General features: G+C 46.6%; 1 protein-coding gene across 2 annotated transcripts in view; it reads right to left on the minus strand.

The window, feature by feature from the left end:
- Positions 1-21,084, minus strand: part of Tmem132d (transmembrane protein 132D) — a 643,700-nt gene that overhangs the window by 485,447 nt on the left and 137,169 nt on the right. For both annotated transcript variants that reach the window (XM_021163504.1, XM_029476942.1), the window contains exon 2: positions 476-1,361. In XM_021163504.1, the coding sequence (XP_021019163.1) occupies positions 476-1,361 (886 nt within the window). The remainder of the gene's footprint in view (positions 1-475; positions 1,362-21,084) is intronic.

The following is a 21,084-nucleotide window of genomic DNA, read 5'->3' on the forward strand; positions in this document are numbered from 1 at the left end:
AAAAAATATTTTCTGAGCTGACAAGATTCACTATGAAAACATGGGAATCTGAGTTTGGTTTCCAGAATCCACGGACATCAGCAGGATATAGTGCTAAAGATTCGTGGTTCGATGACTCTGATGCTCCAAGGTGGAGAAAGGAGGATTCTAGGGTCTCACTGGACAGCCAACTGGCCTAACCAGCAAGCTCCAGGAAAGTGAGATACCCTTTCTCAAAATAAAACCAAAGTGAGCATCACCCAAGAATGACACCCATGGTCTCTTATGTACATGTACATTCTAAAAAAAAAAAAAAAAAAATATATATATATATATATATATATATATATATATATATCCATCATTAAGCGGCCAGCCAGAAATACAACTAAGCCTTATGTTTCATGGAACACAGCACATGAACATCTGCAGACGGTTCCACAGAAGCCCAGCTGGATCGCTGGGGTTGTAGTAGACAGAATGAGAACCTGCTCACCTCAGTGTGAAGCGATCCTCCGTGCAGTTCCTAGAGACAGAGATAGGGAAGGTGAGTACATCTCCTTGCCGCACAGTCTTAGGGACGTAATGAACGGCCACATTGCTATCCAAACGCAGCTCCTTCAAAGGTGGACTGCTGGGGGTCTCCCGAAGGAAGACGCTCCCAATTCTATGCAAAGGGGGACTGGATTCATCAACATCATTGTGGCCTGCTGGAGTACCGCCGCTCTTCCTCAAATCCTCCTTGGCACAGTCGCCTCGCTCATCCCCTGGCTGTACAGCATAATACAGTTCCACGGGATTCCCCTCTAGCTGCTCCGTGGGCCTCCTGCGCCCAGATACCACTGATGGTGGACTGAACCAGCCTGGCAGCATTTCCAGCTGGGCCACGCACAGTCCCAGGGCTCCACCCAAGCGGCAGCTGCCTCGAACCTCTCGGGTCTCTCTGAAGGCAAAGACCCGCAGGCAAGGCAAGTTCTCCTCCCTGTGGTCATCCCAGTCTCGACCCACGATGTGGAAGAGCACCTGCACTTTGGGATGGCTTAGGTAGACTTTCTCCTGCAGGATGTAGGCCTTCAGCCTCCAGTTGAGGGAGAATGTGTTAGTGAATCCAAATGGGTTGGAAGGCAGCATCAAATCCTGGGGCACTACCTGCTCGAGTGAGAAGGGCCCATAGCTGGCGTTGAGCACCGGCAGTCGCCTGGATTTGTAGATCAGGAAGGACTCGACCCGCGACTGCAGGCTGGAGTTGCGCATGATGTCCTGGTTGGCCTCCTTCAGGAAGAAGGAGACATCCGCATTGTTGATGTGGTAGGTGACTGGGAGGTAGGTAGGCAGCAGTGAGAACCGCTGAATGCTCTCCAAGATCCCTCGGCCTTCTGTCACTGTTGGGAGGAACCGAGGGCAGGTGTTAGTGATCCTGAGACAACCGACTTGTAGACTCTGGAGAGCACATCGGTAGCCACCCACAGCCTCACTTTTGGACCCATGATGCAATTCTGAACTGTCCAGTGTTTCTCCTTTGAATCAAGTCAACGTATGGGAAATAGATGCTAAGTAGATGTAAAGGAGTTGGGGAGATAGCTCACAAGCCACAAGCTGGTGGAAAGGAATTCCCATCCCATATCCCATATTAAAAAGAAGCTGAGTGAGCTGGAGAGATGGTTCAGTCATTAAAGGCTAGGCTCACAACCAAAAAGAAACTGAACACAGTAGTGCATGCCTGTAAGCCCAGGGCTCAAGAGATGGAGGCAGGAGGATTCCTGGAGCTCACTGGACAGCCAGGATAGCTCTATCAGTGTCAACATCAATGAGAGACCCTGTCTCAAAAAATAGCATGGAGAAAGATTGAGAAAGATATGTAATATTGACCTCTAGTCTCTACATGAACATGCACACACATACACATGTGTGTGCACATGCAGATGAAACAAATGGGTAGATAGTTCCTCCAGACTTAAAGAATTCTTCTTAGGAGATATGAGGCTCACAAAACTCTCTAAGTGTTGTGAGAATTTGCACAATTATAATACACATCAGGACCCATCCAAGCTTCTATAAGCAGAAAACCTTTCCTAGAAGAGACTATTATCAGCTGAGCATGGTGGCACATACCTTTAATCCCAGCTCTTGGGAGGCAGAGGCAGGTAGATCTCTGAGTTCGAGGCCAGCCTGGTCTACAGAGCTAGTTCCAGGACAGCCAAGGTTATACAGAGAAACCCTGTCTGGAGGCAGGATTTAGGGAGCCATAAGCTTATTATTTTGGGTGGAGGTGTCTGCAATAAGTGTCTAGAGTTCCAGGGACACAGCTTTTGAGGATTGTCACCCATGTGATGATCTCCTTGTAGTGACAAAGCTGCCTTTTGGTTGCCTGTGTTTCTGTGAATAGTGGTTCACCAAGCTTAATTTGGATGGAAATAGTTTTTTCCTTTGGTTGCTGGTGCCCTACCTGGAGTGAACAGGCTTTTATCTGCATCTCCCTAGGAAAAGACACAACATAATGTCACTAGTGTTAGACAGAAAAACTTGTCACTTGATGGCCATAAACGTGGAACTTGTAAATAGTTAAAATCTAAACAAAAATTTGAGCAATAACAATAACAAAAAAAATGGGATAACAAGGCCTTCAAGTGGCTTACTCCTTAGAGCATAAATATGCAGGGGCACTGGAAATCTGTCCCCTGCATGCATGCTGGGGTTGTTTAGCTTGGGCTGTTTGTGAGACTCCTAACAGCAGAAGGGCTATCTCTGACTCCTTTGCCTGCTCATAGGACCCTTTTCCATCTACCAGTTTGCCTCATATGTGCCTTGATATGTGGGTTTGCGCCTAGTCTTATTGCATCTTGGTGTGCCACATTCCATTGCTGTCATCTGATAGCATGTCAGATAGGGAGGATAGGCTTGGAGACTGAGTTGGTGATAGTTCTCTGGAGACAGGGAAGGGACTAACCATGTCATGCCTTGGACCTTTGAGTAGGCTGGACCTTCAAGGCAAGAATTTGAGGCAGCATCTATAGTTAATGCATTACACTCACGACCTGCGAAGATCGTTCTGCCACCAGGGAATAACAAACATTTTTCTTTTCTCTTTGGGGAACATATTCTCCCTGTGGGGGGTTAAAAAAATCCAACATGTTATTTTTACAGTTTGTCTTATTTTCTGTAATAAAAACCCAGACTGAGAAATTATACAACTCACAGAAGCCATTTAGCCAGGGAGCCGCTGGCTTTAGTAGCCCTGACTGCTCGGGCATGGCTGTGCCAGCCTTGGTGTAGACCACAGCAGAAGCCACACACTGGTCCCTGGTTATTCAGAAGTGACACTGACATCCCTCCAACAACCTGTGTCAGCTTCAGTGGCCCCATGAAAGCATCCCTCCCGAAAGCACAGTGCCATCTCAAGTCTATCGGGAGCAACAGGGACAGCCCATAACTAAGGCTGTCTCTAGACTTGCCACATATAGCTCATGGGACAATCAGCAAGGCACCAACCCTCTTTGCTTCTGAGAATTAATGGAAGTTCCAGTCCAGGTCTGAGAACACAGAAGCCACGATGCATACAAGTTTACAGCTAGGCCAGGTCAACAGACACCTGTGTTCAAGTTCACTTTGCAGACTGGAATAACAAAAAAAAAAAAAAAAAAAAATCTCTCTATTTAGTGTCATCACCAAACTCATGGCAGGATGAGACTCATGCTTATGTTAAGACAAACTGTCTAGAGCATGTTGATCCATGTGATTTAGAACTGGCCCAGGCAGTAGTTTCATAGGTTAGAGCCTAATAATGTGAATTTCTTTTTCAAATATCAAAATATGCACACTGGAAAGATGGCTCAAGGGATAAGGTATACACACAGGTAAGGGCTGGAGTTCAGATTGCCCAGAGCCTGTATAGAAAAGCCAGGTGGACCTGTCTGTAATCCCCACACTCAGAAAGTAGGGTCAGGAGACCTCCGGGGCAATGAAGCTAGGGTAAATAAGTTGGTAAGTTCTACCTTCACCAAGAAACCCTGCCTTTTTAAGGTGGACAGCAACCAAAGAAGACACTGATATCAAACCTATGCATCTCCAACCACATGTGCCCACATACATCTCAGCATGCATACATGCACAGACACCACCCAGGCATACCCATGTAAACATGTTTTCTTAAAATCAAGATACTCTCAGTGTTGTGATTGTGATTCTCAACTTCATGGATTTAGAATCACCACAGAAATGGAAATAGATCTCTGCGAGGGGGGGCATGGGGGGTGACTATAAGGATGTTTCTAGAAAACTTTAATAGAGGAGGGAAGACCCACCCTCAATGTAGGCACCTCCATCCCATAGACTTAGAAAGAAAGCATGCTACATACTAGCACCCGTCTCCTCTACTTCCTGCCAAGATGTCATGTGGACAGCTCCCTCATGCTCCTGCCGCCTCTACTTCCCACTGTGATGGCCTGGACCCTCACAGTGGGCCTGCACCTCACACAGTGGGCCCAAATAAGCCTTCCTCCCTTAAGTAGTTTTTGCCTCATATTTTGTCCCAGAAAGGGGTAGCCACTACCATAAGCCTAACAAGATGCCTTAACCAATGAAGTACTGTGTTTTAACACACTGGAACTGGAGCCTGAGCTGTGACTTCCCAGACCTGCATTTACTCATTTAAAAGTCAGCTCAAAGAGCAAGCAGGCATATTCTGTGTGTTCTCTAAGAGGAGCTTCCTGGTTCCCCCCTCCTTTTGGGTCCCTCAAGCCCCACCCCCAGACAGACCCCACATCAGCCTAGCTAGTTACAATCTAATCCTGCCTTTGGCCACTTCTGCTGTAAAACCTGTCTCAAAATGCATCTCTGGGTCACATCCCCATGTGTGTCCTACACAGCAACTCCATCCCCCATCACTCTGTGCTTCTCGGTCTCTACTGAGCAGTAGGTTGCATGCCAGCTAATGGGGAGGGGGGTCTCATGTGATCCACAGCACTTGGGGTCTTTAGAACAGCACCCTAACAACTATGAGGCCCCCAGTAAATATTGGATGAATTAATGAGTGAATGGGCACACAAACAGGTTATACATTTTCTATACAAAAGAGCAGAGTATTTTTCACCAGGATTTTGCAAGGTCCTTTTTTCCACAGCATGACTGTAATCGGGATTGCCAATGCTTCTATTTCACTGAGAGCACAATATAATCCCACTAACAGGAATTTGAGAGGAGAAGGGGGGCCCTCTCTGGGCCATGAGATTCCTAAAGGGACACCCTCTGTTACAAGGCACCCCTTGGTTATTCAAACCACATCTGACACTTCCCAGAGTGACTGCCTTGAGCAGCCTCAAGCCAGCTTACCATGCAGTCTAAGAAGCTGCCAAGGTCAGAAGTGCAGAAGAGAACAGGGCAGGCATCAGCATTGTGCACCCAGGCCCTCCTGAACCTCCCTGTTGAACATCTGACCCCACTGCTCAGGGACACAAAACTTAATTGTGCAGCTAATTACATGGGCACCAGGTCAACCACACAGGGTCCTCCAATACCATTCAGGAAAACAGTAAAGCAAGAAAAGGTCACGGCAGGGCACTGGAGGGGAAATAACTCCAGCTTTGGTCTGAAAACCGTCTAGAGGTCTTTCTCCCTGGGATCCAGTGCAGATGCTTATTGCCTACAAATGCCTCACGGAGACCCACAACAGCTCCCAGGCAACTCTTTTTCCTTTCTCCCTCCCTGCTGAAGTACCACCTCTTAGGTCTATGGTGGCAAGGATCTGTTTGATCTTACTCTTCACAGTCCGTTATTGAGGAAGATCAAGAGAGGAACCTGGAAACAGGAACTGAAGCAGAGGCCATTGGGCAATATTCCTTACTAGTTTGTTTTCTATAACTCTCTCAGCCTGCTTTCTTATATCATCCAGGACTACCACCAGCCCAGGGGCAGTTCTACCCACAATGGGCTGGCCCCTCCCACATCAATCATTAATCACAAAAATGTTTGTCCAAGGGCCAATATGATGGAGGCATTCCTCAGTTGAGATTCCCTCTCCCCATGGTGTCAATTTAATGAAAGCTAACCACCACACTCGCTTTCTCTTTCTCCTTTTTTCTTTTGCATGTGTTTGTGTGTCTGTCTGTACGGTGTGTGTCTGTATATGTGGTTGCATGTATGGGGGAGCATGTAGAGTACACAAAGACCTGAGGTTAGCATAAGAGTCTCCTCAATCACTTTCCACCACAGTCATCGAGGCAAGGTCTCTTAGTGGAGCCCAGAATTGGCTGGTATGGTTAATCTAGCTATTGCATTTGTTCTGGGGACCGGATGTGTCAGCTTTCTGGGCAACAGACTTGCAAACAGACCTCCAAGCCCACCTAACACTTACACAGGAGCTGGGCTCCCAACTCTCCTCTTCAAGCTTGGGTAGCAAATGCTTGACTAACTGAGCCATCTCCACAGGCCCCTCCCTCTTTCCTTTCCTCCACCTTTCTCCCGCCTACCTTTCTTCTCCTTTCCTAAGCTCTCTCCCTTCTTGCCTCCCTCCCTCTCTGTGCCTTATAATCTACAAAAATGACACCCATCTCATGCGACAATGCACAGAATGGCTGCTGGGACACCCACTGTACTCCAGTCTCCGGAGAGGCACCTTCCATCACCTAAGAATTCCATTTGATTTCACCTACAAATGGGCCAAGTGCCAAATAAGGAGCTGAGCGCAGGAGAAGCAAATGAGGGGCCTGTTAGGAAAAAATAATTGGCTTGCCTTTGAGCATCATGGTTGTGATTTCTTATCTGATGGAATGGAGCATGACCTGCTTGCCAGTGGACTCAGAGACATTTTATACTAATCTTCACACTTCTGAGAGAACACTGTTTCCTTAAGCAATACATTCAGGAAACAAGGAAGATGGTCACCTGAACATAGAACTCTATTCTATTTGACTCTTTCACTGGTTCAAAAAGAACAACTTAGGGAAAATGATTGCAGGTAAAAGACTAGCAGGGATCAAGTGAAGCGGTACAATCTGGGTTGCACACAGTGCAAATTCCCAAGAAGCCACCAGGGTGTACGCATCTCTTGCAGAGAACAGTGCAATCCAGGTTTCCTGACACGTGCAGGCACCTAGTTCTGGTTTGGTTTCTAGGAAGTACAGATACCCCATGGAGCATGCTGAGAAAACAAATATAATACAGAAACTTCTCTTTTCTGTCTCCTAAGATGAAGTGTAATATAGGGCACCTGGTAATTTTGGTTCTAAGTAGCCCTTCTTGTGTTTTGTTGGCCAACAGTTAACCTGGCAGAACTGTCTAGTCTTTGTCAGAGGAAAAGCCTGAACCACTTGGAGGTCCTATTGGTAATTCAATTGCCTCTGTTTTATAGAAGAAACTGGGATGGTTTTAGACCTAGGGCAGTCTGGGGGCTTATAAAATCCATCCCTCATGGATATGAGGCTCATGCGGGGATCCAATGAGCTTGCCATCTTTGAAGTCAGAAGTACCAGAGTTTTTTCCTGAGGCTCGTCCTTGTCAAAGGCAGTGCTCTCGACAGACATCTGACACAGGTCACAATCCACCACTGAAAGAAGTAAAGGTAAGAGCCGATACAGAAACCATGGAGGAATACTGCTAGCTTGTTCACCCTGTTCACCAGCTCATGCTCAGATAGCTTTCTTATAGAGCCCATACACAGATGCCTAGGGATGGGGTCTTAGTTAGGATTCTACTGCTATGAACAGACACCATGACCAAGGCAACTCTTAGGACGACATTTAATTGGGGCTGACTTACAGGTTCAGAGGTTCAGTCCATTATCACCAAGGTAGGAAGCATGGCAGCATACAGGCAGGCATGGTGCAGGAGGAGCTGAGAGTTCTACATCTTCACCTGAAGGCTGCCAACAGAAGACTGACTTCCAGGCAGCTAGGATGAGGGTCTTAGAACCCACACTCACAGTGACACACCTACTCCAAACAAGGCCACACCTTCAAATAGTGCCACTCCCTGGGCCACGCATATATAAACTATTGCAAATGGTGCCACCCAACAGTGGGCTGGGCCCTCCCATATTAATCACAATTAAGACAATCTCCCCAACAGATGCAGACATGAGCCAATCTGATCTGAGCAACTCCTTAATTGAGACTCCATCTTCCCAGGTGGATTCCACTAGGTTATGTAAAGTGGACAGCTGAGGCTAATGAGAACACACAACAGGGAAAACAACCCCCAAGTGACAGCATCATCAACCCACAGTCAGCAGTTCACAGCCATGGCTCCCCTAGTCCAGGACATCCTCATCATATACCCTCTGAGACATTGACTCAAGGGGAGGGAAGCAGCAATGTGCCCCTCCCTGGTGGCTCTAACAACTGTGCAGTCCCTCCCCCATGGGGCTTCCAGCACAGGAGAGCACCGGGTAAAGCCCCGGCACGAGATCCAAAAGGGTGCAAGATCAACAAGCACACTGTGTCTCAGCTCAGCCCCTACAACCTTCCAGATTCACCCCATCCTCCATCCCCAGCCTGTGACATTCCCTCCTGCATGTCCTTCCATCCCACCAGGCACTGTTCCCTAATCAGCATCTAGGCCATCATCATGTTAGGGGACCCCTTCAGGACTCTGATCTCCAATCACCCATACCAATGGGTCCTCCTTACTCGCCTCTGCCCACTCCGCCTTCCACCTTGCAGCAGAATATCCATTGCTTTTCTGCTTGTGTCACACCAGAGATCCTACACTTCAGCAGTTCCCTTTACTCTCTCTGCACATTTATTGATATATCAATGACACATTTGTGGTCACCACATCCGGCAGCTCCTCAGTCGTAAATGAAGAAGGCAAGTCCTCTGAAGCTCCGCCCATGGGGCATTTTCCTTGTCCCCACTTCCCAGTAAGTAGGACCAGAGAGGGCAGGTGACTTGTCCAAAAGCACACAGCTATCAGGTTGTCGAGGTAGAATTTCGACTGCCTTTTATACCTACTGGGCTCTAAGCAAGTTGATCCTCAATAAGCCACTGTGGGATTTCAGCCGCTGCCTTGTTCCTGTACCCTTTGCATTTTAAATAGTGTTCCACCCAAAGAGCACAAAACCAGAGAGGGCTCAACCACATGAGCACATACACACAAGCACATACAACATACAACACACACATAAACACATATAACGTGCATATCATAGCACATATACCACATAACACAAACGACATGTCACATACATGTATACACACCACACTGTATGCAGACACACAGAAACTATGCACTACACACACAAATATACACAAACTGCACACCACATTATATGTACACACACACTACACAAGCTACATATGACATTAAATGCACACACACATTTATACATACCATACAACACAATACACATACACACACACATGGCATCATGTTATAATGCATGCAGAATAAACATATGCCCCCCCCCCAAATCCAAGGGCTGTGGGTTGGACACCCCTGGATGTAGCCGACATTATTAAAAAGGACATTAGACTGAAACTGGAGGACAGCACTTCTTGATATTCTAGCAGCTGCCTGAATCACCATAGGCTGTTGTACCAATGCAGAGGTGCTGAACACTCTTGGGGCATGTTAGCATCCCTAAACTGAGAAAACACCAGCCCAGCAAGCCATAGACTATCTTCGGAACCCCCAGAGCACAAGGTGTGAAAAGACTCAGCACCTTTCCCACCACCACCTTGGCTCCAGTCAGGAGCCTCACAGATGGGGCATGGCACGGTTTTTGCACACACTCTGGTTTAGATATTATTAGAGGGGGTTGATCTTAGACATGACCATAGCTTGAGTGACTGAAGAAGCCAGCACTTACTTAAGCCTCTCAACATATACCATGAGGAAGTCAACTCATGCAAGACAGAGACCCTGCCCATGTACATTTCAGTTCACAGAGCATCCCAGCATCACCAGTAACTTGCTTTGTCTGGAGACTAAAGTTCCGTATAGCAAGATGAAGTACATTTCTAAATTAATTCATCCACTGGGCTGTTTTATAAGTATCAGTGTTACACAGTGCTGTGGATTGAGGGAGCCAGGTCTGTTTAGCCTCAGGAGGCTAAGGCTCTCAAGGAAGCGGGGACTGAAGAGCAGGCTAGGAAATGAATGCTTGCAGGATGCTCCCATGCAACAGGAGGCACCATGAAGAGCCCAGAACAGGTTGAGATGGATAGGAAGTGGCCAAGCTTTTGGTGATTCTCCTGTCTCGACCTTCTACCCCCACCACGAAGTCACTGAAATTTCAAATCTGTGCGACTGTCTCCAATTTTCAGTTTCAGACGAGTTGAACGTATGCCCTCATGCTTGCCCAAAGTGAGGCAAGTTCTTCAACTACCTCACCATCTCCCCAGCCCTTTACTGTGTTTTGAAAAACCTACTGTTCTGTACCGTCACCAGTTCTTCCAATCATCCAGTATCCTGCTCCAGATGCAGATTCCAAGTAAGCCCAAGGGAACGTTTTATGGATCTCAGCAGCGTACAAAGCATCCTATCCTCATGTGAACCCTGTGGACATAGACGCTATGTGTTCTCAATGCTACCTCTAGCCACTCCACCCGGGGAACAGAACTCAGGTTTCACAGCAAGAGTTCCACTCTAATGCAGCTGGTGACTGTATGTACACAAGGAACACTCAAGAGACAATAGTTCAAATAGTCATGTGGAGCTGGGGTGATAGCTCAAGAGTAGGCAATGTGCCTAGCATGCAAGAGTCCCTTGGTTCAAACCCCCAGGACAGCAAAAACGGAAACGAAACAAACTAAAACAACACAATAAAGTCAAGCGTAAATGCATTGACCACATAGATCAGGGACCTGCCAAAAAAGTGAGTTTGGGCACCCTGTCCATAAGAGGCTGAGGAGAAAGCTAGTCACTAGTTAAAGTGAGCAACAACACCATCCTTTTTTTTCTTCTTTTTGCCTACAGATCATTTTTGAGTCATAGAGAAGGAGGCTGCCAGGAGTCAGATGCAAGAGATTCCAAGCAGAGCTCAAGGGATGCACAGAGAGTCACCCGTTTCAGGGAAAGGGTGATTCAGTGATGTACACAAAATAGCTTGCATGTCCCCTTCTGCTGGCCTGCTTTTGTCATCTCAGACTCTGTCCTCACAAAATAAAATGTTTCGAGACTGTTCTGTGCACTGCCAGGCGTAGCCAGCCAAAGAGCCAATCGGAAGTCTACACAACCAACCACACAGAGACCCAGACCCCTGCAGGAAGTAACTCTACAGTTTTGTGCCAGGGACATGAAAACTTTGTGACTAGGGGTTCCCAGAAAAAAAAAAAAACTATCTCTACCTGCTTTAAAAATGTCCCACAAGACTGACTAGATCATCAATGATGACAGAGATAAGGAGCCAAATGATCTCGAGCTATGTTAGCACTCCCAATGTCATTTATTGTCAACCTCTGGGTGACATCGCATCCTTACGACTTCCAGGCCAGTCCTTCGGCAATCTTCAAGTACACCCTTACCTTCTCCCAAACCCAAAGCTACGAATGCCCTCAGATGTGACAGAGGTTTATAGCAGAGATTTCCCCACCTACCCTAGGTTTCCCAGATGAACTTGAAAAATATTTTTGATTCACTACTTCCTTTGCTTTATTATCTTAAAAAATTCATGAAACAGTTGCCTCTGGGATATAGAATTTGGGGAAACCTTGCCCTACTCTGAATTTTGTATGGTTTCCTTTTTGTTTTTCAGGACAGGCTCTATTTGTATAGTTCTGGCTGTCCTGGAACTTACTATGTAGACCAGGCTGGCCTTGAGCTCACAAAGATCTGTCTCCAAATAGCTGGGATTAAAGGAGTGCACCACCATATAGTATGTGATAAAACACGAACTAAAATCAACTAGAGGATGAGGGTTGACTATGGGGGTTAGTTTCTAGCTCTAATACGTCAGGGAGGGAAATCAGGCAGGAGCCTGGACACTGGCTACAGACTTGTTCCCCATGGCTTGCTCAGCCTGTTTTCTTATATAATTCAGGACCACCTATCTAGGACACTGCCCACGGTGAGCTTTGTCCTCCTACATCAATTAGCAACCAAAATATAGTACCCACACACTTGTGCACAGGCCAATCTGATGGAGGCAATTCCTCAATTAAGATTTCCTCTTCCAAGCTGACTCTACCTTGTATTGACATAAAAACTGACAAGCCCAGATCTGAGTCTGTACTCCAGGCTATGGTCATTTATATTTGATTCCAGAATAAACTCTCTCTGTTCCACAGTGAGAGCTGTGGGGTTGGTTGGGTGGGTGGTTTCTGTTTGTTTTGTTTTGTTTGTAGCAGCTACACCTTTTGCCTAGCTCCCTCTCAACTGGGAAAGAAACTTTTATCAAGAAAAGAAAAGGAATTGGGAAAATAGAGGGTACTTGAGAAAAATACTCAAGAGTCTATCACAGGTTAGTGGCCCCAAGCCTACAAGTAAGCACCTTGCTGCAGAGTTACCAGCAAGGCCATGGAACCCAGACTGGCCAGAGGACACCAGGCACAAGTTGAGCTTCAACTTGCCTATTGGTCTCGGAGCCATCCAGGAAGTGGCCTCCCGCCCAGCACTCCCCTGAAACCTCTCAGCATACTGGAAAAAAAAATAATGTCATTAAGTGGCTTTATATTAAAACCATCAGTCTGTCACATCTCATCAGTATTTAAATTGTTTATATTAATGTTTAATTTGTTCCGGGGTTGAGCAACTTAAAAAAATAAACACGAACAAAACAACTCTCTTCTCTGTTTGCTGAGGGCAAAATCATTTTGAGTGATATAACCCATACAGCATGTTTCCTAGAAGAATAAAGAACAGAGCTGGAGAGGAGAAGGGGAAGGCAGGATGCAGGGAGAGGGTAGTCATGCGCAGTTATCAGCAACAAGACAAAGGACTCTTTTCCACACTAAGACCAGGTAAGGGTTCCAGCTTTTTCCAATGCGCTATTCTCTTTGGAGATGGGGTAACTCTACACAGCCCCAGACTGGCCTGCACTCTCCATCCTTCTACCTCAGCCTCTAGAATACTGGGACTGTAAGTGTGCACCGTATCTCTTGACCCCAGCTTTTCCATTTCTAAAGCAAAGGAAGGTTGTGTTATACTTTGAAATGTGACAGGCATTACTAGACAAGTAGTCTCATTTGCAGACACATGAAACTGTTCCATCAGACAGGAGATGATTCCCCTCTACCCTAGACATTTACCTACACAATTCAACATCCCTCCCTCACAGAAAGTCCTGCCTGCTTGTCCTGTCCTTTGCAAAGGTCCTAAGGCCTATCTGGTATGACCCTATGTCTGTCTGCTCTATGTCTACATACTAACTGCCTGGCTATGTCTGTCTCACGTCCAACTCTACTTAGGAACATGCATAGGATGGGGGAGAAGTCAAAAAAGAGAGGCAGGGTCACATAGAGAGAGGAGAAAAGACAGAGAACAAGGGGAGAGGAGGCAGGGGTTTTGGGGGTGGGATGAGCATCATGTCATTCAACAAGGTAGGAGGCCAGACTCCAAGTAAACACCAGAGCTTCTCTGAAGGAGGCTATGCTCCAAAAATGGCAGTGGTCACTAGTCGAATCTCACATTTTGGCCTGGGCTGCAATGGTGTGTTCTGTCAACTTGACATAACCTACAATCACCTGGAAGAGAGTCTGAGTGAGGGATTGTCTAGATCAGTTGGCCTGTGGTCTGTGAGAGGTTGTCTTCATTGTATTAATTCATGTGGAGGACCCAGCCAAAAGTGGATGACACCATTCTCCTGATCAGCGGTTCTCAACCTGTGGGTCTCGAACCCTTTGAGGGTTGAACAATCTTTTCATGGGGTCATACATCAGATATCCTGCATATTGGACCCTAACATCACAATTCATAACAGTAGTAAAATTACAGTTATGAAGTAGCAACTAAATAATTTTATGGGTGGGTAGGGGCCATCACAACGCAAGGAACTGTATTAAAGGGTCACAGTGGTAGGAAGGTTGAGAACCCCTGCTCTAGAATGTATGGGAAAGGAGAAAGTGGACACGTGCACACATGTATACATCACCCTGGCTTCCAAGTGTCTGCCATTCTGACTCCCTCACAGTGAAGGGCTGTGACCAGATTCCTGAGGCAAATATATGCTTTCTTTCTTAAGGTGACTTTCTCAGGGTGTTTTATCACAGTGACATTCTTCTCCCTGTGCCAGTAAACTAGCACATACACCATCCTGTGGCTTCCTTGTCCCATATATGGGGGTCTAGATGCAGCTTGCCAGATGATGCTAAGAGCCTCCTCTCCACTCCTGCTGCTGGATGTAAACTCTGAAGCATCGGGCACAGTTTTGAAATGATAAAACTCAGCCAGACTGAAAGCAACAGTGGCTATGGAAACAGCCTGTGCCCTGCAGGGCAGGGGCATCCAAGGGCACATGGGATTGGTCAACACATGGGATTAGTCTACAAGAAGACCCTCGGTTTTGTTGCACACAGGGCCTGTGACAATGCTTTGAATGAGATGTCTTCCATAGATTCGTTCATATGCCTGAATACTTGGTCTCCATTTGGTGGCACTATTTGGGGGGATTAAGGAGGTGTGTCCTTGTAAGAGGAAGTACATCCTAGGAGGCAGGTTTTGAGAGTTTAAAGACTGGGACCATTACCCGGTTCACTCCCTTTGCCTAATGCTTACAGAGAAGGATGTGAGCTCCCTACTTCCTGTTCAGTCTGCCACATCCACTCCTTACTGCAAAGTATCCCCACCATGGCAGACTCTTATCTCTCTAGAACCATAAGCCCAAATAAACTCTATACATTGCCTTGGTCATGGTATTTTATCACAGCCACAGAAAAGTAATTAATACAGGGTCCCAACACCAAAGCCAGTGTGGACATCCCCCCCTCCCAAATATCTGGAGAGTAGCAATTAGTGTGGAGAGACCAGCTACACTCAAGCAGATGTTGCTACAAACCATCCCTGAACATCGATGAGTACTTAACTCAGGAATGCAAAACAACACCAGAGGGAATCCTAAGTACAACTGGTCAATTGCCCAAGAGTAGTAAGCAGGGGGAGGGAAGCCCCACCCCACCCCCACATACATCCATGTCTCAGTTTCTTAATCTATGAATCTGTTATCTCTTGTGGCCACATGGTTCCTGGGATGCGATTAGGAGCTGACTGAATACAGGAGGACTTATCTGGATTACATGGAAGAGGGGTTCAATTGTGCAAAGGTCCTTGCAGCAGATTTTAGAGGCAGAGGTACATGGAGTGCAAACAGATGTGTTGAACTACTGGGTATGTGGTGACTTCTCACAAACCTGACAGAAAGTTAGCAGTGGCATAAGCTTGCAAAGACTTAGGATTTTTATGAGCACTTTAGCATCATGGTTTAAGTGTGAGACACTCATCAAGGGCCTATGCATTTGAGCGTGTGGCCTACAGCTGGTGATGCTGTTGGGGGGGTAGTGTTTGGGGGATCATTTGAAAGTAGGACCTAGCTAGAGTAAGTGTATCATTAGAAGTAGAGTGTTGAGGTTCACAGCCTGCATCTGTCCCATTGGTGAGTCTTGATCCCTCTAGATGTGAGCAAGTTGGCTCATGCATATAATGCCTTAGAAGTTAAGCATTCCTGCCACCATGCCTTTCTGCCGTAATGAACTACATCCTTAGAACTTGAGACAAAAATGACCTCTTCTTCCCTGAAGTTGCTCTTCAGAAGGTGTCTGGTCACACTGCTCAGGTGAGTAGCTGATGCATGCTGCATCTTGAGGTGGGAGAGGAGCCAGCAGGCATGACAGGTACAAGCCATTTTCCCAGAGCTCAGCAAACATGACAGACATCCTTGTGTCAGAGGTATCCTGCTTTCAAGGCCACTGTGGACCTCACAGCAGCTACCATAGATCACCAAGTGGAAATGCGACACATCCTAAGCCCTATGAAGAACAATTGTGCATTTCACAGACACGGCAGCCCTGAGAGGGAAGGAAGCCATCACCCAGAAGGCCCTCTGAAAAGATAAGAGAGAATACTCAGCTTTAGAAGAGCAGCAGATGCCTAGCTCCCCCTGCATGTGAGACCCATCGCTCTGTACCTCCTGATGGATGGCATGTATCCCTCTCCTATTTCACACATGTAGGCTTTATATTTCAATGTAAAAGTCTGTTCGTGCATGAGAGGCCTCCCCTGAGAGTATTCTATACATACTGCCTTTGAAGTTCTGTACTTGATCTCATCCAAAAGACTGAGAAGTGATTGCTTGTCTGTTTAAAAAAAAAAAAAAACTGTCAGAAAATCCAAGTGTAAGCAACTTGCACAAGGCAGGGAATTTATTATACCACAAAAACATAAGAGCCCAGAGGGATCTGTGACTCACATCCCGGGCTTGCCTCTCCCACAGTCTAACAGTTCACTTATCAGGGCAAGCAGTCCATGCTACATGGCCCTGGAGGCCTGGGTGCATCCCAACTCCTGTGAGGAACCAGGCTTGTCCTACACAGTGGCTTGTCTCTTGTAATACTCTGGAAAGCAAGGGGCCACACTGGTCTGAGGCCATCACTAAATACAAGGAACAGAAAAATGGCCTGTGTCTATCACCAGTCCTGAATCTCTCCTCGCCACTCTGTGGGCTGCACCCAGGCCTTTACTAAGGGAAGTGAAAAGGGAAGGGCCTCTGGGTGTGTGGTTCAATGCCAATGCTTGGTGTCTCATGACCATGTGAGGGTTTCTTCCCATTTAAGGCAAAAATAACATCATAAGGCCTATAGTCCTGCTTTAGTCCACCTGATCTCTCTCTCTCTCTCTCTCTCTCTCTCTCTCTCTCTCTCTCTCTCTCTCTCTCTCTCTCTCTCTCTCTCTCTCTCTCTNTGTCTCTCTCTCTGTCTCTCTCTCTCTCTGTGTCTCTCTCTCTCTGTCTCTCTCTGTGTCTCTGTCTCTCTCTGTGTCTCTGTCTCTCTCTCTCTGTGTCTCTCTGTCTCTGTCTCTGTCTCTCTCTCTCTCCCTCCCTCCCCGCCCCCCCCGCCCCCCCCCGGCTCATGGAGCCCAGGCTAGCCTTGGAGACCCTACATATCCGATGACTCTAAATTTCTTATTTTCCTGCCTCCTTCCTCCTGCTAGGTGTGCATCCCCACACGTGTTGCTTATGGTGCTGAAGATGGCGCCCAGGCTGGATCTGCGCATGTGTGGCAAGCTCTCTGAAGCCCGAACCACATCCCTGACTCTGGGTCTCACTCTTTCAGATGCTGCTTTATTTTCCATTTGCGTTTTGCCTCTCCTTGGACATCTGTTTATTTCTAAACCTGCCGTATGGGGACAATGAAGGAGAAAAGGGGCAGGGGGTTATCGTGTGTTTGCAAGCATCTGACTGTTATGTCATCAAGTGTTCCTAGAGTGCTTTGCTGCGCATGTCTCCTTCCCCAGTTGATGGGTCAGAAAATCATCACCTGGCCTACGCATGCGCTGGCCTTTCTTCTTAATAACGGCTTTGGGCACATGCCTCAACCACACTTGTCCTCTAGTCTCTTCATCTGTAACGTGAGATGATTCTCAAATCTGCTTCACAGCTATTGGGCAGATTATGTGAGTTATTCCTGTAAGGATGAGTAGCTAGCATATAATCAACATTAATACTTTCAGGCATAGCAACCTAAGCATCCTAAGGAGAATCCACCCAAGGCTGCCTGTGCCCTCTGGACAAAACCTAAAAATAAAGGAATAAAACAAATCCACTCTGCGGAAGTTAAAGGAAAAAAAAATAAGTGTGTCTCTTCCAATAGGAAAACAAACTCTGTGATATAAATACAGTAAAACTGAGGAGTATTGCGATTCAAGCACTCGGGGATCAGCCTTTCTGTGGGTCCCTACTAAAAGGTTCTAGCTCACATGCACAAGCACGCGCACACATCCATGTATTTATATATGCTCATAAGCACTCACCCATGCAAGCACTCATCCACGCAGGGACACATGCATGTATCATGGCCGCATGCACCCAGGCACGCACCCACGCATGCGCACCACGTAGTTTCGCATCAGGTACTCGAACAGGGGTCCCAATGTGAACCTCAAGAACTGTGCCAAAAAAAAAAAAGAAAAGAAAAGAAAAAGAAAAGAAAGAAAATCCCATATAGAGCACTGTTTACGTGCTGGAGTCTATCAACACCAGCGTACTCGAAAATGTGAAGTAAATTGCTTACTGTGCCAGAGAGCACTTACTTCAGAGGCCCCCTTTCTGTGGTAGAAAATTCCCTTAACATGGCAACCTTCATTTCGAGAGACTTCAATGTTACACCTGTCTGCAAAGAGTTTATTTCACTCTGACAAGGGAAATACCTGGTTCTCCAATGGCCCGAGTCTTTTAAACTAAGTTTTTGTCAGGCTTCTTAATGACTGCTCTTTCACATTCAAATGTTATAACTAGTCACCTGGTACCTTAGCCAACTGAAAGGGAGGAAAAAAGAAGTCTCAAGTTGACCAATGAGGGAAAAGTCTACAGTGCATTCTGGGAGACAGCATGGAGTCACTGATGTCTCTCAGGGATGGAGTATACCATCCAAGAGAAGATGGAGAGAGGATGTCCCCTGTGCCCAACAAATAGCAACAGCATTCTAAATTGAAATAAGATGCTGCGATAACTGTGTTCTGACATCACAGAAAAGAAAAAAAATCACACACACACACACAAAGTGTGTTCCTAATAAAAATGTCTGTGACTTATCAGCTAGGAAAAGCATTGAAGAGGCATTAAGTCAGAACCCCAGTTAATTGCAACATGCTGGCAGGTCACACCCAAGGTTCTAGAACCTGCCTGGCATTACTTGGCTGGGATATTTTCTATACGTATTGATGAAATAGATATAATCTCTTATACCCGAAGTCTTGGAAATGTCTTCAAAAGTTGAAAAGTTTATCTGGGTGAATTACTGTCAAAGACATCTTGTCTATCAAGTATACCTGTCCATCAAAGACAGGTTTTGTCCAAAGACATCCTGTCCATCAAAGATATCCTGTCCTATAAAGATAGCCTGTCCATCAAAGATATCACATCCATTGAAGATAGCCTGTCTATCAAAGACATTCTGTCCATCAAAGACAGCTTATCCATGATTTTGGTGGATCTTAAGGTACCGAAGATACCTTTGCTGATGCTGAAATGGTCCAAATGTGGCTTGGACCCTGTCTCTCAAACATACAGTGGGTGGTTCACTACCCTGGTGCCACAGTATACATGCTGACAACACAGAACGATACTCTGGGCTATAGATTCCTCCAGACATGTGCTAGAGCAGGGGTTCTCAAACTTCCTGATGCTACGATACCCTTTAATGCTGTTTCTTGTGTTGTGGTGACCCCCAACCATACATTTTTTTGTTTCAACTTCATAGCTGTCATTTTGCTGCTGTTAGAAATTTTAATATAAATATTTGATAGGCAGGTGTGCAACTCCCATGGGAGTCACAACCCCCCAGATTAAGAAAGTCTGCTCTAGATTCTGATAAGTGGCCAAATTTTCAGAAATGAGGAAGAACCATGGCAGCGGACAGGGAGGTACCATCACTTGCGGGGTCACGCTGTAGTGCTGTGTGGTGGAACCACAGAAGTAGAAGGCAGCCCAAAAGACGTGGCATTGGAGTTGGATGCTGGCAGCTAGGTAAGGAGTTGATGGCTGCTGGTGGGATATGGATATACGGATGTTTGGGTAGGGGTATGGGTTTGAGAGCAAGAGATGATCAGTGGACCTCACTGATACTCACGGGGACTCAGAAGCCCGAGAAAGGCTCTAGCTGTTGCTTTCATGTCCCCTGTCATGATCCACATCCAGGACAGCTCTGCCCACAGAAGGAGCTGTGGTCATATTGTCATAGCTTGCTTTGAACTTTTGAACTGACTCTATAGTAAAGGTGACTATGTCCTTGAGAGGGAGGCATTTTCTCTGTGTTCAGGAGGTGCCGAGCTGGATAAGGACCCTGCACAGAAAGCGGAGAGATTCCCAACAACAGGAGGTGTTCTAGCTGTGGGGTCTGCTAGGAAGGACTTCAGTGAGCAGGACACAATGGGCCGATGTTCATGGAGACTGGTTGTATTCTCCTTGTCAAGATCGCCATCTGAGAACAGGGACTCAGGATTGTCTATGGAAGCCCCACACACACCCCCTACAGAAGAAACAGCAGGATTTTGCACAGTAACATGGATGCCAGCATTGGTTTCTCCCAGGATCTGCTCCTTAACTTACAGTCCCACTAGGCAAGAGGAGTGACAGCCACACTCATGGATAGTTTGTCACAGGGTTTAGCCTCAGGCAGGTACTTCCAACCTATTTGGCCCAAAGGCTGCTGCCTCCCAGGACAGCTGTTAACAAAGCCCAATACATTTGTAGATTCATCTGAAGAGTCTCTTCCAACTGTTCCATTTTACCAATGAGGACTCAGGACTCAGAGGCTGGGGTGAAACCCCGCTAGTTCAGAGGGGCAGAGAAAGCAGCTCGCTGACCTTCCTACTCCCTCGATGTCCCAGAAGGAAAAGGCTCCTTCTCCACGACTCAAAGACCCTCCTTTCTGTTTACTTATATTAGTGGGCAGGTTACTTGCTCTGCCTCTTGACCTAGTGTTGACTTTATTTAGCTCTTAGATAAAAGATGTGTGCTAGGGCTGAGACACACTACAACAAGCTTTTAGTTTGGTTTTGGTTTTGGCTTTTCTTCAGTAAATAGCAGGATCTTGGGGTGCACAGTGTGATCAAATATCCTGCAACAAGGAGAGCAACCGAAGAAGAAGACTTCCTAACAAAGCCCTCCAGTCTGTGTGTGTGTGTGTGTGTGTGTGTGTGTGTGTGTGTGTGGTGGTGGTGGTGGTGGTGGTGGTGGTGGTGGGGCACATACGCAAATATAGTGCATAAGCTGAAAGTCTCCAAAAGCTTGTGATCTTGAAGGTGCTGGATGGAGGGAGGAAGGGGAGGCCCCCTAGGTCAGTGGTTCTTAACCCCCCTAACGCTGCAACCCTGTCACACAGTTCTTCATGGTGTGGTGACCCCCAACCACAGAAGTATTTGGTTGCTACTTTATAACTGTAATTTTGCCAATGTTATGTATCTTAATGCAAATATCCGGTATGCAGCATATCTGAAGTGCAACCCACCCCCCCCCAAAGGGTC

The sequence above is a fragment of the Mus caroli genome, chromosome 5, assembly GCF_900094665.2.
Source record: "Mus caroli chromosome 5, CAROLI_EIJ_v1.1, whole genome shotgun sequence".
Lineage (NCBI taxonomy): Eukaryota > Metazoa > Chordata > Mammalia > Rodentia > Muridae > Mus > Mus caroli.